The sequence below is a fragment of the Pholis gunnellus genome (assembly GCF_910591455.1).
Source record: "Pholis gunnellus genome assembly, chromosome: 13".
Taxonomy (NCBI): Eukaryota; Metazoa; Chordata; class Actinopteri; order Perciformes; family Pholidae; genus Pholis; species Pholis gunnellus.
In genome coordinates, this window is record NC_136540.1 from 15,843,627 (window position 1) to 15,858,814 (window position 15,188).

The following is a 15,188-nucleotide window of genomic DNA, read 5'->3' on the forward strand; positions in this document are numbered from 1 at the left end:
ATCAATTGAAGGCTGATTCTTACCAACGCTGGATATGAGGATACTGAGTATGTTCGTATGCTCACCCATTAGTTTTGTAAACTCTCCCGAAATAAAATAGTTGATAAAAAAAATACGTATTCAGATCCACTACAATTGAACGTCCTGTATTAAAAACCTAAAGTAAACATGCGTGAGTATTATTTGCAAAATTAAGTCAAAAGTAAAAGTATTCATTCTTCCTTTTAAGCACAGTACTTGAGTAACCCAGTTAGCTACATCACACTACTGGTTGCAGGTAATTAGAGACATAGTTTGCCTAAAATATTGAGATATGTTCCATGTAATCACATCCATATGTCCATTTAGTTTACTCATAGTAGGCTAATCAGCATTAAGCTACACTGATGACTGAATGCTATGCAATATGAATCAACACAGTTCAACGAAAGAAAGATTAAACTGAAGAACGTTATTCAATTTATACCAAATTAACTTAATCATATGCAGGTGTTGTTGCTGCAGTCTGATTTGTGCTGCCCCTAAGTGGCCTGAGAATTAATTCTTGATTCCTGTCTTTCACTTTCACCAAAGTACCTTTTAAAATAAAAGTTGTGATACCTTTATGTACTCTGTACTGGGCTAAATTAAAGCCTGCATGCTTCCTACCAATACTGTTATCCAAAACTGTTTGTTGAAGATATAAATTCCTTTATTTTATTGATTAAACATAGATTTGTTGTAGTACAGTAATAGGTATGTGCAATACATCTGTAATATTGCCTACTTTCATGCTTGATTGATTCAATATTTAAAAGGCTCCATGATTCAATGGTACTTAACTTGATCCACTTCGCATTTTCCACACACCGGTGAGTTGATCCTGGATCCTATAGATTATCATCAAAGACTGATCGTATCAATACACTAATAATAATGCAATGTCCTCATTTAGTTCCATTATGTATTATGTACACCCTATGTAAAACCATTCACATTTTTCTATTACCTCATGTGTTTTGGATCAAATATATTTTAGTAAATCCTCATTATATTGCCATGTGTTTTTCATGAATCATGTATTTACACAACCTCATGTTTTATTTCTATCCTCTCTGAAACATACCTGTTCTTTATTCTCCGTCTCTATAGTTAAAACGTACTGCATGTTAAATGTACTGTAGAGGGCAGCAGTAGTACATTGTGGCTGCATGTAAACTGTAGCAATGTCAAGAAGAAGAACAGGGATCGTGACCGTTACCAAAGAGTCTTGAAGGAAAGATCTAAAACGGTCGAGACCCGATGTAACAGCATTTAACACAGAGTTTGAATCTGAAATAACATAAACGTTAACAACGTAGCTTTTGACTATAGGATCAGAAAATAAATGCTATCATTCATAATAACTCAAAAATAACAACAAAACAATGTCAAGTCACGGTCAACACTGTCACTGATATCATCGGCGACGCCATCTTTCTCCCAATGCCATTGTGCTACTTAGTTTTCTAGGGGTGACCACTCTCACACGTTCAAAGAGTCTCTACTATTACCCATGACTCCCCTGAAACGTATGACCTGTCTCCTGTGTGTGTGGCCTTGGCTCGTAACGCGGTGCTGCTGTCTGTCAGTGCGTGCTGGCTGTAGGACTTAATTAACGTTAACTAGCTAGTGTTCGTGTCCGACAGGTCGGCTAGTTAACTGGGAGCCGTTACAGCGGAGTCGAGCCACAATGCTGAAATGTAGAACTGTATGGAAAAAGCTTGCACCACTGGCTAGATCCTCCTCAACGGTGTGCCGGCAGAATGTGAGACGAGCAGGTAACTTAAGTAACTTACGTTAGACAGAGTAACTCGGTGTCTCCTTGTTAGCTTGCCTCAAGTGAAACACGCATTGCTTGTAGCATATTATCGCACAATATCGACAGTTTGTTAAACTGCGCGGGGTGTCTTTTAATGGCCCAGTCTAGGTATTATGACCTTCGTATGGCTGTTTCAAAGCTAACGTTAACTGCGCAAACTAGCAAATGGCAACATGCAGAGAAGTCAATGACGTTTCGATAACTAACGCCAGGTCAGCTCAGACCGTGTAGCACGACACTGGTTGCAGCTCTCGCCAGTGAATGAGAAATAAACGGGTGACACTGACACACATGTTTTTGATACAGTGCTGGTTTTAATGGCGTTACGCCATAGTCCCGTTAGACTTCACCGTGCTTACATAGGCCGAAATAGAGTTGGGATCACTGGGGTTTTTCAGTCTCCTGTGACCCTGAGAGTGAAAGTACAGCATGTGCAACTGTGTCCCTCTGCATAGTGTACTTTTGATTGGTTTAATGTACTTAAGGACGCGGTGGGGAGTTATTACAGTAATGTAGTTCATGAGAGAGGTTGATCATAATGAGGATTGAAGTCTCAAAGCTCAACTCAAGTTGTGTGCGCGCGCGCGCCCTTTCTTTCATTTACCCAATTTACAAGCAGACATAGCAGCAAAATGTCCCAGTCACTTCATTTTGGGGGATGTCAAGTTCAAGCTTATGCTGACTTGTAGAGATGTAATATATCTTTGACATCAGCATAATATGTCCATATTTAAGATCTTGGAGTAAGACGTGCTTTTATTGTCAGCAGGCATGATCTGTAAATAAATCCAGCACCATAACAAACAGTTCATGCTTTTAGAAAGTGTAACTGGGGATTCTTCTTTATCAATCCCTGCTAGCAATGTAGCAGTCACCTTCATACACGCGCTATATTTACCATAGAAAGGAAATGTAGCGTCATGCTTGTTACACATCGCCTCATTGTTGTTGGTGTCTAGCCATATAGCAAAGTGAGATGTTATGAACGATGAATATACCATTTGATCAAGTGGCATTGTCAGTCAGATAGCTGCAACTAAGCCTGATCAACAAAAACAAAAACAAAGTGCATCTCCAGCCTAAAGATAAGAAATGTGAGCAAAAAAACTACAAGTCTCAGTTCAGTGTATTAATCATGTGTGTGTATCGTAATGCATGGCGTGGAGATGTACTGCAGCTGCGACTGACCTGCCTTTGGATTACTTTTGTGACCAACATCAAGGCTGTTCGACTGAAATTAATGCAATTTTTGACTAATCCAAATGTGTGTTATTTGTCATTGTCTTCAGGGTTAAACGGTGGCAGGATACCAACATGTGTACCTGCAGCTCACATGTCCACAGGGCCTGCAGGGGGAGGCAGAGAAAACCAGCTGTACATTCTTCTGGTTGGAGCAACCTGCGTCGGCGGTGGAGTTTATGTGAGTTGGTCCGTCATAACACACAGCACATGTATTGAAAATCAGAAGTTATTAGTTGCAGGCGGTTCACACTTTTCTGTTTTTCACAGGCGTACCAAACTATCAAGGGAGACGGCCAAAGATATCAGGACCGTATCGATGAAATTTCATCCCGACCAAGTAAACAACAACCATCCGCACTCATCCAGTTAGAGTCTACCGGTGAGCAGGCTGCAAGTCTAAAGAGCTTTCTATCAGAGCCACAGCATTTTTAGTTTCGATCGATTAGGAGTTTCACTGATGTGGTTTTGTGTTTTTTTGTACTTTTAGCTGTGGAAGCCACTGAAACCGAGGGTGAGTGATTCCCTTCTCCTTTTTGAGTAGATATTTATAGATCAAACTCCAACTCTGTTAATAGGTAGGAACACTTAACCGGGATATATTCACCACAGTGAGCAAGGAGCTATGCATAAGCTACACACATCAGCTACACCAGGGGTGGCCAACCAGTCAAAGACCAAGAGCCACATTTTTTACTGTGTTACCGCAAAGAGCCACATCATACACATGGGCACACATGAACATCACCCTATCCCTTCCTCACACACACACATATCTTTGCTCAGCCAGCTTTATTGTAAATGTCACACACCAATATGATAATGACAGAAATTGACTCCTAAGACCACAGGCCAGTCATTTTCAACAATGAACATTGTGTACACTGTCTCACACAGACAAACTCTCAGTTCAACCAAGTCCACAAACAAAAATATAATAATTTACAATAGTGTTTTTCTTTTACTATGCATGTTACTTAGTGGGACTTCTGGCATTCCTTGCCTTGAACAATCCTCTTCAAATCTGGCTTGTATTCCGTTGTTGCCACTCGAAGCAATTCTTTCACATGGGTGTCAGTCAGAACAGATCGATGCTTTGATTTCACGTGTTTCAGGGTAGAAAACACAGACTCGCAGACGTATGTTGACCCAAACATTGACAGTATCTTAAGCGCAGCCCGTTTGGCATTGGGGTATTTTTTCATTGGCACACTTTTCCAGAACTCAATGGTCCCGTCCCTTAAAGCAGGTTTGAGTTGGTCCTCCTCACAAAGATCGATCATCTCCAACTCAGCCGCATCCTCATCTGTGACTAGCGGGGCTTTCAAACAGTCCGTCTCGGCGTTAAATGGGTCGACGAGGAACGTAATCTGTGGCCGCACATGCGCGTTTGACGAAAATACCGTATTTAACTCAAGCGAAGCGAACACGAACATTAAAAAAACACAAATACAAACTTCGATATGAACGTAAGAGCCGCATGAAACCGGGCAAAGAGCCGCATGCGGCTCGGGAGCCGCGGGTTGGCCACCCCTGAGCTACACCATAAGAGAACGTTAGGATAACAATATGAAAATGTTCTTGCATGAGGTCAAATGCCTGTACGGTATTTGCTGCTCTGTTGACTGAAAGGTTTTTGTTTTTAAATCATGGTTAACGGTTATTCTGTTGTGCACGGTTGAGCAGAGTTTGACACTGCAAAACAAAGTGTATTTAAATGAGTGGTGGATCGCTTTAAATCCTGTTCTCTTTCTGATTGATGAACCAGCCGTCCCTGAGCCAGAACCTCAAGCAGCACCATCACCAGAAGAGCCGAGCCCCCCGGCCCCCGATGCTGAAGCACTGGCCCCCGTTGAAACAACTGAACCCCCCCCAGGTTGTCTGCATACTTTTCTATACACCTGCATGCATAACATGTGCCTCCTGTATAAACCGTGTGCTTGAACCAAAAAGTGATGGGGAAAAAAAAATAACTTCAAAGCGTACTTGATCTGGAGTTTTGTGCACCGTCACACTTTGTACACACATACACACTATACTTGAAAAAGAAGTGAGGTGTCAGAAATGGTGACACCAAGTGGTAAAGTCAGGTTAGTGCAAAATAAAAGCAGGCTGCAAAACACACCTGCGTCATTCTGTGTGGAATCAGACAAAGGGTTTTGTTTACATTTCACATTATGTATGTATCTAGAATATGAACAAAAACTCTTTTCACACCTCATTACACTTTTTGCTCACAATTGTCCCACATGTGTAATATGTTAAAGATGCACTTTCATGGTGACGGCATGTTTTATACACGAGGCCCTCTGGAATCTTGACTTGTGCTATCTATGTGTATGAGTTTACTGCATAAACTGTGACTTTCTCCTCTTGTTGCATGCGTTTGTTTGTCCTTCACCGTCTTGTATTTGGTGATGCGTGTGTTCTGTACGGTTCCATTTACTTTGCGTCCTCTAACCTACATTAACCGTTTCCAGTTACAGTACTGTGGACACTCACACACTCACTTCCACCCCGAACTCCAAATGTTCCTGTTGTAGCGGGACACAGTCGTTGGAGTTGTCACTGTTTCCCCCAAATATCTTGGCTCCTGGTGTGCTTTGTAATATTTGTGACGTAGCATAGTTTGACATTTTCTCTGAGTTTGTCAAACTTTGAGAAACTTTGTCCTGTCATAGCACTCAAAATGTTTATTTTCCACTAATATGATATTATTGTTCATAACTGGAAGCTGCCCCTTTTTGAAGTGAATTTGATTTCTTACCTCCAAACTAAGATACACAAAGTCTTCCCAGCTGTTTCTTAGGAAATCTTCAAACAGAACGGTCCCTGGTGATTATTAATATCAGTGTGATAAGACAAGCTCGAGTAAAAATGAGTTTACAACACTACGCTCAGCTCTATGATGGTGTACACAGTATGCACGTCTCTGCAGATTTTACACATAATTTGGGCAGCTTCCACGTGTTCTTGTGTTTAGTTTGCATGCTCCGCAGAATGTTCCCAAAGGGAAGCCGAGGAAATGCATGGATCCTGATTATCCTCCCCTTAAATAATCTCCTAAAGAGTTCTAACTAAACCTGTAGTTTGGATTCCCTCAACAGCAGATGAGTCGGTGGTAGAAGCTTCTCCAGAGGAGGCAGCAGAACCACCTGCTGCAGCTGTAGTTGAGGAGGGTAAGGTTTGAGAAGAAAGGATACTCTGATCTAATAAATATTAAGGTGCCATTTTCCATCCGAGTCTGTGTCTGGTAGATGCATCCTACAAGCTCAGTTGAAGAAGTCTTTCACATATTATCTGTAGTGTTCATCAGAGGTTATTATGTAACATTGCCACTATACTACCAGAACCACCAGCCCCCTCTGAGCCGTCCCCAGCTGAGCTCACAGAGCCGGCCCCTGCACCTGTTGCGGAGAGTGGTAAGCACTCAGCCAGACACTGTACAGGGAGACAGTGTTGTACATTTACCACGTCCGAGGGTTTATTGTGTCCTCACTTGTCACTGCTCCGGTTGTACTAACAGAACCTACAGAAGCAGCACCAGCAGCAGCAGAAAGCCCCGCAGCAGAGCCACCCGAGCCTCAGCCGGAGGTTGTGGCAGAGAGTGGTAAGACCAGAGTGCAGCCTCGGTTGGAGAGGGGAGGCGGGCCCACGCCGATACTGTTCCCCATTTTGTTAATGTTAATTTCAAACACCTTTTCTCCTTTTTTATATTTTTAGCATGTTTTGTCCTAGCAGCTTTTCTTCCTACCCGTTCATGTCTTTTTCACATTGTTTGGGTTCAGATAATGATAAAGGTTAATCTCACTGGAATGAAAATAAATGTCTTTCTGTTTCCGCACAGCCTGGGACACTCGTATACTCTCCTCCATTCTGCACTGTTCACAGTTCTTATTTCGTGGGACACAGTCGTCAGTATTTTCCAGAAATATCTTGGCTCCCTGTCTGATATTTTCTGTGAATGTGTTGTACTTTGGGAAACTTTGGTCCTCAAAAGTTTTACTTTTAACGTGACATTATTGTTCATAACTGGAAGCTGCCCTTCGAAGTGGATTTTATTTCTCATCGACAAACTTCTTTCTTGCTTTGTCTAAGATACAAAAAGTTCACAGCAGAGTTAACAGAAAGGTCTCTGGTACTTCTAAACACCCGTGTGGTGAGACTCTGTCATCAAAGGTTACAGCCCCATCCTCGGCTCTAAGATGGTAGACAGTATGTACAGTACGTCTTTGTAGAATTTAACCACAAATTGGGCAGCTTCCACGTGTTTAGTTTGCATGCTCCGCAGAATGTTCCCAAAGGGAAGCCGAGGAAATGCATGGATCCTGATTATCCTCCTCTTAAATAATCTCTTAAAGAGTTCAATCGTAACCCGTAGTTTGGATTCCCTCAACAGCAGATGAGTCGGTGGTAGAAGCTTCTCCAGTGGAGGCAGTAGAACCACCTGCTGCAGCTGTAGTTGAGGAGGGTAAGGTTTGAGAAGAAAGGATACTCTGATCTAATGAATTCACTCATTCAATCGTAGTGCACCTCCAAGGTTATCTTGTAACTTTTACCACTATACTACCAGAACCACCAGCCCCCTCTGAGCCGTCCGCAGCTGAGCTCACAGAGCCGGCCCCTGCACCTGTTGCGGAGAGTGGTAAGCACTCAGTCTGTGCATGGCGATGTACATTTACCGCATCCGAGGGTTTAATGTGTCATAACTGGTCAATGCTCCGGTTCTAACAGAACCACCAGCAGCAGCAGAAAGCCCCGCAGCAGAGCCAACCGAGCCTCAGCCGGAGGTTGTGGCAGAGAGTGGTAAGACCAGAGTGCAGCCTCGGTTGGAGAGGGGAGGCGGGCCCACGCCGATACTTTTTCCCATTTTATCAATGTTAATTTCAAACACCTTTTCTCCTTCTTTTTTTTTCTATTAATGGTTTTAAAAATGTTTCCTCATTACAGCTTTTTATGTCTTTTTCACATTGTTTGGGTTCGTGTAAAGATAATGGTTAATCTCACTCGCATGAAAAATGTCATTTCATTTTCCATTTTCTCCTTTCAGGTGTGTTTGTGTAAGTCACGGGTACTGATGAGCATCCAAGATCATGCACTGACTTTGTCTCTTTCTCCTGCTTTTTGCCTCTCTGTCTCTCTCTCTCTGCCTCTGTCTCTCTCTCTTTTATTCTGTCTCTTTTTCTCTCTCTCTCTCTCTCTGGCTTGCTGTCGCTCTCTCCTACAAACTCCAGGAGACTCCTCACCTGCCTCTCTCAAGCTCCCCTCACACACACCCTACCTCCTTATCGGTGGAGGTACCGCCTCTTTCGCTGCGGCCCGGTCCATTCGAGCCAGAGACCCCGGTGCCAAGGTCAGTATTCAGTGCATCATCCATCTTGCTGTGCCTTGACTTTCTCTGTTACATTCGTGTGTTGTCCTCACGTACTGCATCTGCCTTTCTTTGACTTGTTGCTACCAGGTGTTGATTGTGACTGATGAGCCAGTCCCTCCATACATGAGACCGCCTCTTTCCAAGGAATTGTGGTTCTCTGATGATCCCAGTGTGACGGAAACGCTGCGCTTCAAGCAGTGGAATGGAAAGGAAAGGAGGTGTGTTTAGCTTCATGTACTGTGCTTCTGGTTTATTCAACTCTTTCTGTCTCTCGGTGCCTTCCTTACAATGTGTCTCAACAGTTGTCTCTCTGCTAGTAGAAGTGGTTGTTACATTGAGTTAGACAGCTTTATTTGCTTCATTACAAAGTTATAGGTTCTGTTGGTGGCACTTTTTTCTATTCTTTTGGACCTTACTGTTCATGTTAACCATCACCACTTGACTCTGCTTACTGAGTTCCTGTTTCTAGTATTCACAACAAACCGCTGTTGGTGTCAAACTAAACTTGCGAAATTTCCTGTGCTGCAAATGATTTCTATTCCCAGGCAAACATTTTTTTTCATGTAAGAAAAATGTTGAAAGATTTTTAATACTTTTGTGTTTATTTGTCAGTATCTACTTCCAGCCACCATCGTTCTACATTAATGCAGAAGAATTGGATGGTGCAGAAAACGGTGGAGTCGCAGTTCTCACCGGCAGAACGGTTGGTTTATATTTGTTTTCCTCTAACAGTCACCACAATGTGCTGATGTCCTGATTATGTACAGTAAACGACTGTAGTATTAATAGTATTCATATACCAGAAGTGAGGAATTTCATTGGCTGATGTAAATGTCATTTTTGGGTGTATTGAGATGTTTGACAACGGTACATGATTGAATCCGTTTTAGGTGGTTCACATGGATGTGAGGGGAAACAAAATAAAGCTGGACGATGATACTGAGATTTCATATGACAAGTGTTTGATTGCTACAGGTAAGCCTCTTTCAGATGCGTGTAGTGCCGTGTGTGGTTTCAACTCGGTGGAAGCTGATTCCAACGGTTTGCTTTCAGGTGGTGCGCCAAGAAATCTACAGGTCATTGAAAGGGCCGGAGAGGAGGTGATGAAGAAGACCACGTTGTTCCGCAAGGTCAGTGTTTAGCCACAAGGGGGCGATGGCCTTCTTTATGTTTTGGAATTTCTGGCTGATAGTACAAAACCCTAAAAAAAAAGTTACACATTTTGGCTGGAAGAGTAAAGGTGTGAGATTATGGAGATATTTAGATGACAATATTTTTGACTCTGAAAAAGTTGTTTGGAGGTGTTAAACAAACAAAAGCTCTCTGATTGTTCATCCCACCTCTCTGGAATAGGTCAGAGTTACATAGCTTTGTTTCAAACAATGCAAAGTTTACCTTTTTATGCTAAAATCAATAAAAACAACACAAAATGAAGATACTTTGCTCAGTAATTTCTATGACATTAAATGTGTGCAGCGTTTCCTTTTGTTGGTCCACCGTCCTTATGATTCATTCATCACAATCCCTTCATTGTTGCACAGACAAGTTACCACACTTCAATGTGTGACATATCACTACCTTAAAACAAAGAGACAATTTGATTCAAATGTTGTTCCCCTCCACAGGTCGAGGACTTCAAATCCTTGGATAAAGTCTCCAGAAACGTCAAGTCCATCACAATCATTGGGGGCGGCTTCCTGGGCAGCGAGCTGGCCTGTGCCCTCGGCCGGAGATGTAAGACTACTGGACTAGATGAGAAAATGAAGAATAGATCATATTTTAACAGAATAATGCTCAGCCTCTTTCTCCTTTTTTTTTTTCAGCAACCGAGTGTGACCTAGAGGTGATACAGATGTTCCCTGAGAAGGGCAACATGGGGAAGGTGCTGCCTGAGTATCTGAGCAACTGGACAACAGAAAAAGTCAAGAGAGGTTAACGACCTTTCTGTTCTCAAACACGTCTGAACTTTCATATCTAGCTGAACATCCCTCTCATTTCCTCGTTTATTACATATTCTTCGTTTTGTCTTCCAGAGGGTGTGAAAGTTATCTCTGAAGCGTTGGTGAAATCTGTGGTGTGCAAAGATGATAAACTAGAAATCCAACTGAAGGATGGCCGATTGGTAGGTCCACGTTTAATTCAAAGTGTGATTCAGGGAATGACTCATCAGTGATTGATTTATCTTGTGCTTCAACCTCATAGGTGAAAACGGACCACATTGTTGCAGCTGTTGGCCTGGAGCCCAATGTCGACCTTGCCAAGTCAGCAGGTCTGGAGGTGGACTCTGACTTTGGTGGCTTTCGAGTCAATGCAGAGCTGCAAGCCAGATCCAATATTTGGGTGGTAAGTTAATAACTTAGTTCATAAGTAGTGGAAATGGTCCAACAACAACAGTCAACAGGTTCATGCCTCGCTGAAACGGTGACTGATTTTCACTGGCTTTGGAAATTAAAGTGCATATATTCTTAATTTAGGGAATCTTGTCACTTTAAAAGATTAGACAATCCCTTATTAGTCCCGCAGTGGGGAAGTTTGTTCTCTGCATTTGACCCATCCCTAGTATATAGGAAGCAGTGGGCTTGTTGACTGGTCAAGGTGAGCCGCATACAAGCTTTCATAAATGTATGTTTATGAAAGCTTGTTCTTTCAGTCATATCTTTTATTCTAGTGCCCCCTTGAGGTAAACTCGGGTCCTGGTCTAGAAGCGATGCACCTGTAAACGTGTAAATATGGCGTAGTGTCGTCAGTCATGTTAATCCATCCCACACATCCTCGATCCCTTCTGTGTGGATTCAGGCAGGAGATGCCGCGTGTTTCTATGACATCCGACTGGGCCGCAGACGAGTGGAGCACCACGATCACGCCGTGGTGAGCGGAAGGCTAGCAGGAGAGAACATGACGGGAGCCAACAAACCCTACTGGCATCAGTCCATGTTCTGGTGGGTACTTCCTGTTTCCTGCTTGTGATGCTAATTCAAGGTTTTCATGCGTCACAAATTCAAACCGCTTGGTAAACGAGAGCTGCAAGCCATTGAGCCAGCTTGAAGTGGAAATGAAGGAGAATATTTGTGAAAGCGAGGGACAGTCTGAATTGTTGATTGAGTCCACATTCATCGACTGCATTTAAATACGTGGGCACTGGGGCAGCATGTACAATCCTGCAAAATGACTCCGATTTAATCCTTTCAGAATTCAGAGGCACATGCATGATTGCGTTGTAGGCTTGAATACCATTAAGTTCTAAAATATTTAAACTGCCTTTAGAGGACATTAGGGCGGGAGTCTCCAGCAGAGAGCTGCATTCTTCCAAGTCCGTCATACATTTAATAACTCTTTCAAAAACATCACTCTAGCAGATATTCAGGGCCTTGCCAAAAAACTTGTACTCGCGTGTGGCATGCGGCCCGCATTACACAGATGAATGCGGTGTCTGCTTGTTTTTGACAGCTGGTGAAATACGGCCCACTGCTGTCAACATGGCTTCATTGCAGTCTGCAAACAAACAAACAAACAAACACAGGAGACAAACTATTGTGACTCAGATGATATGTTGCTATATCATTATTCAGCAGCACTGGTCACTTAGTTTGTTTTGAGGTCGTCCATTTGTTTTATATTTAAGGGGTAGCTGCTGTATCTTTCAACATGGACCCGGTTTTATTTCTGTGTTCATCTAACATTTATTTATTTAATTGCTCCAGTATTGAGCAGAAATGCTGCAGCCGGTCACTGGCTGCAATATAATCCGATTGGGCAATTGCGCACCGTCAATTTAGGTCCACTAACGGTCCTTGTTTTTGCCACAGATTGTTTTTCTTACCTTTCTGTTTTCTATAATGTGCATGTGTTTGTGCGTGCATCCATAAATGAGTGTGCACCTCGAGTGTTTTTCCTCGACCAATCTTGCATTCTGCTGCAGCATGATATTTTGGGTGGCCAGTTATGGCCGCATGCTCAAGGACCCGTTATTGGCGGTTTTGTAGTGATATTGACCGCCTGCTGACTCGTCACTAACTACCCTTAACCAGCCACGGGCCGGTAGCGGCCGCAAGTGAAAACACAGCTGAGTGCATCGCCGCGTCTCTGCGGTCAGAAGCTCAACGGGAAAACAACGGAAGTACGCACACAGCTGACTGATTTTCAGTGTCATGGCTGAATACTTAGCTGATTTTGACATGATGTTGATGCGACGCGAGATTTCAGAACAAGACTTGTCCGAGTGTGACACGCAATACCAAACAAACCGTGTTAAGCTAATACTGCATATATATATACATACATAAAACATTTGAAATGGTTCTACCACAGCATGTAGTTTAAGGTCATTCCACGGTGACATCAACTCAGCTTGACACTCATCAGGGGGGTGGGGGGGGTCTGTCACTAGTGCCCTCTCGGCCTTGTTTGTTTTGTTTTGTGTGTGTGTGTTTAGAAAAGGAGCTGTGTGAGGTGCACAAATGTTATGGAAGCTGTTTTTGGGGTAAAGATTAAAATGTAGAAGTTGCTGCACTTCACATTGGAGGATAAACTTCAGCAAACTATTTTCAGCTGAATTTTGAATGCAGATAAATAAATAATAAAAAGTAAATAAACTAAATGGTCATCAGACGATAGGCGATGGGTTTTTGAGATTGTATTTTGGCCAATGCGTTCCGCCTCTTTTGCGCTTAACATGGACTGTTTAACTGCATGACACCAAAGCCTGTGATTGGTCAATACTACTCGCACCAGAAAGGGAAACCAGACTGCTTCAGATACCAAAATCTTGTCCCGTTGCCTACAGATCCTGTAATCATATGCAGATATAAATCCATTAATAATATCATTAGGATGCGGGAAAAAAAGCCATTGGTTTGAAATTAAGTATGTTTTGTAAGTTATTCTTTAATTCCATTTTGCACTAGAAGCGCTTGTAAATCGGTGGAGAAGGAATGCTTCTTGCTCTGAGCCTTGAATCTAATTATTCCCTCACCATACTTTCCGATCTCATGGTTTCTCACAGGAGTGACCTGGGACCTGATGTGGGCTACGAGGCTATTGGGATTGTTGACAGCAGCCTACCAACAGTAGGAGTGTTTGCCAAAGCCACAGCCAAGGATACACCCAAAGCTGCTACGGAGCAGTCAGGTACTTCTGACATTCTTTTTATCCTATAAAGCAAAAAATAAACGGCGAATTTGAGGACCGAGGCTCAGATTTAGTCTTCCGTGTTACATGTATTGCAGGAACTGGGATCCGGTCAGAAAGTGAAACCGAGGACACGGCTACTAGCCCAGTGGCCTCTTCAACGTCTGCCCCCGCTCTGGTGCAGCAGAAAGACGAGTACGGAAAAGGAGTCATCTTCTACCTGAGAGACAAAGTGGTGGTGGGCATCATCCTGTGGAACGTGTTCAACAGGATGCCCATCGCGAGGAAGGTATGTGACTTCGTAGGGAAAAGGGTTTGTTTCCAATTAAGGATGTAAAATATAGATTTGGTTATCGTAAATGTTTTTTTTTTTTTTTGTAGATTATCAAGGATGGAGAGGAACACGCAGATCTGAATGAAGTGGCCAAACTGTTCAACATCCATGACGATTAAGCAGGTGGTGGCCGGCACTTATCGTGGGAGCGGAGCTTCATGTGAGGACTGAACTCTGGCAGCCTTTGCCACAGTCTTTAAGACGCGACTGATCATACACACAAAACAGGAGGATTCATGTAAATGATGTCTGAGATATTTTTCATATTTGGAATTTGTATCTGCTGCACTTGTTTCGTTTGTTTCTTCTTCTTTTTTTTTTTTTGTCTATCTAGGAAAACTTGTCTCATTTTCCACCAACCGTTTTGCTCATGTTTATGAATATCATGGTCAAGATGTGATCGTCCTGCGTTTTCCACACCAGGCTGAAAAAAAAACAGCTGAGCGTGGATTATTGTTTTCCTCTGTGTGATCAGAGCAGCTTGTCGTGAGAGAAGCTGCAATAAAGGCTATTTTTAAAGTGGGAGTGATCCAATTATTATCATTTTGCTCCTAGATATTATCACTGATGATGACGACGACATGTATCTTGACCTGCATTCTGAGCTGTGATGGTTGTTAAAGTCTGTGTGGTTGAGCTCATCTGTCCTGAAGCGGTTTAGTCACTGTGCACTGCTCGGCAGATTGACTTCAGTCATACATGCGACCGACAGTCATTGGACCTTCTTCTTTTTTTTTTAAATGAGGTATGTTACAGGTCTAACCTCAGCTAGGAGCAGGCTTGTATAAAGGGCATCTGACAAGTACATTTTACAGTGTGTACAAGTACGATGTAATTAAGCAGAGTCAATGTGCACTCTCAACAAGAACAACATTAAAATGAAGCTTGGCCTACTTAATTCTGTCCGGAGGTAAAAATGTTCACGCATGCAGAAACAATGTTTTTTTCTTCTGCTGTGGGCTTCTTGTTATTAGGATTGCATTCATGTTCTGTATTCTCACACATTTCTTATCCTAGTTGACACTGTGGGCTCCAGAGCGATGTGTGGCATGGCGCATGGCCTTTTTTCTGAGTGAGGCAAAACACGTGCAGCCATAACATCCCATCGCTTTCTTTGACATCAATTTTGCATGGGTAAATGGCTGAACTGCCTCCCGCTCTGCGTGGAGGAATAAACATGCGCTTCCACATTCATATTTGAATTTGCTTGGCGATTGTGAAGATGAAATAATTAGATCAGAAACGTTGGGACAGCTCTGCTAAAGATAAATAAC

General features: G+C 42.7%; 1 protein-coding gene across 4 annotated transcripts; it reads left to right on the plus strand.

The window, feature by feature from the left end:
* The first annotated feature begins 1,553 nt into the window (after window positions 1–1,553).
* aifm1 (apoptosis inducing factor mitochondrion associated 1) lies at window positions 1,554–14,437 on the plus strand. 4 transcript variants are annotated; one of them, XM_079172157.1, is made up of 24 exons: window positions 1,554–1,799; window positions 3,130–3,260; window positions 3,350–3,461; window positions 3,570–3,593; window positions 4,848–4,955; window positions 6,187–6,258; window positions 6,430–6,501; window positions 6,606–6,689; window positions 7,479–7,550; window positions 7,653–7,724; window positions 7,814–7,885; window positions 8,314–8,432; window positions 8,541–8,671; window positions 9,066–9,156; window positions 9,344–9,428; window positions 9,507–9,583; window positions 10,079–10,187; window positions 10,277–10,384; window positions 10,487–10,575; window positions 10,656–10,796; window positions 11,250–11,392; window positions 13,456–13,580; window positions 13,679–13,869; window positions 13,962–14,437. In XM_079172157.1, exons 1-24 carry the CDS (start codon window positions 1,712–1,714, stop codon window positions 14,031–14,033), a joined length of 2,388 nt encoding a protein of 795 aa, XP_079028283.1. In that variant the 5' UTR covers window positions 1,554–1,711; the 3' UTR covers window positions 14,034–14,437. The 4 variants fall into 4 exon arrangements, with proteins under 4 accessions (XP_079028283.1, XP_079028284.1, XP_079028285.1 ...); XM_079172158.1 differs by lacking the exon at window positions 7,814–7,885; XM_079172159.1 differs by lacking the exons at window positions 6,430–6,501; window positions 6,606–6,689; window positions 7,479–7,550; window positions 7,653–7,724; window positions 7,814–7,885.
* The last annotated feature ends 751 nt before the right edge of the window (window positions 14,438–15,188 follow it).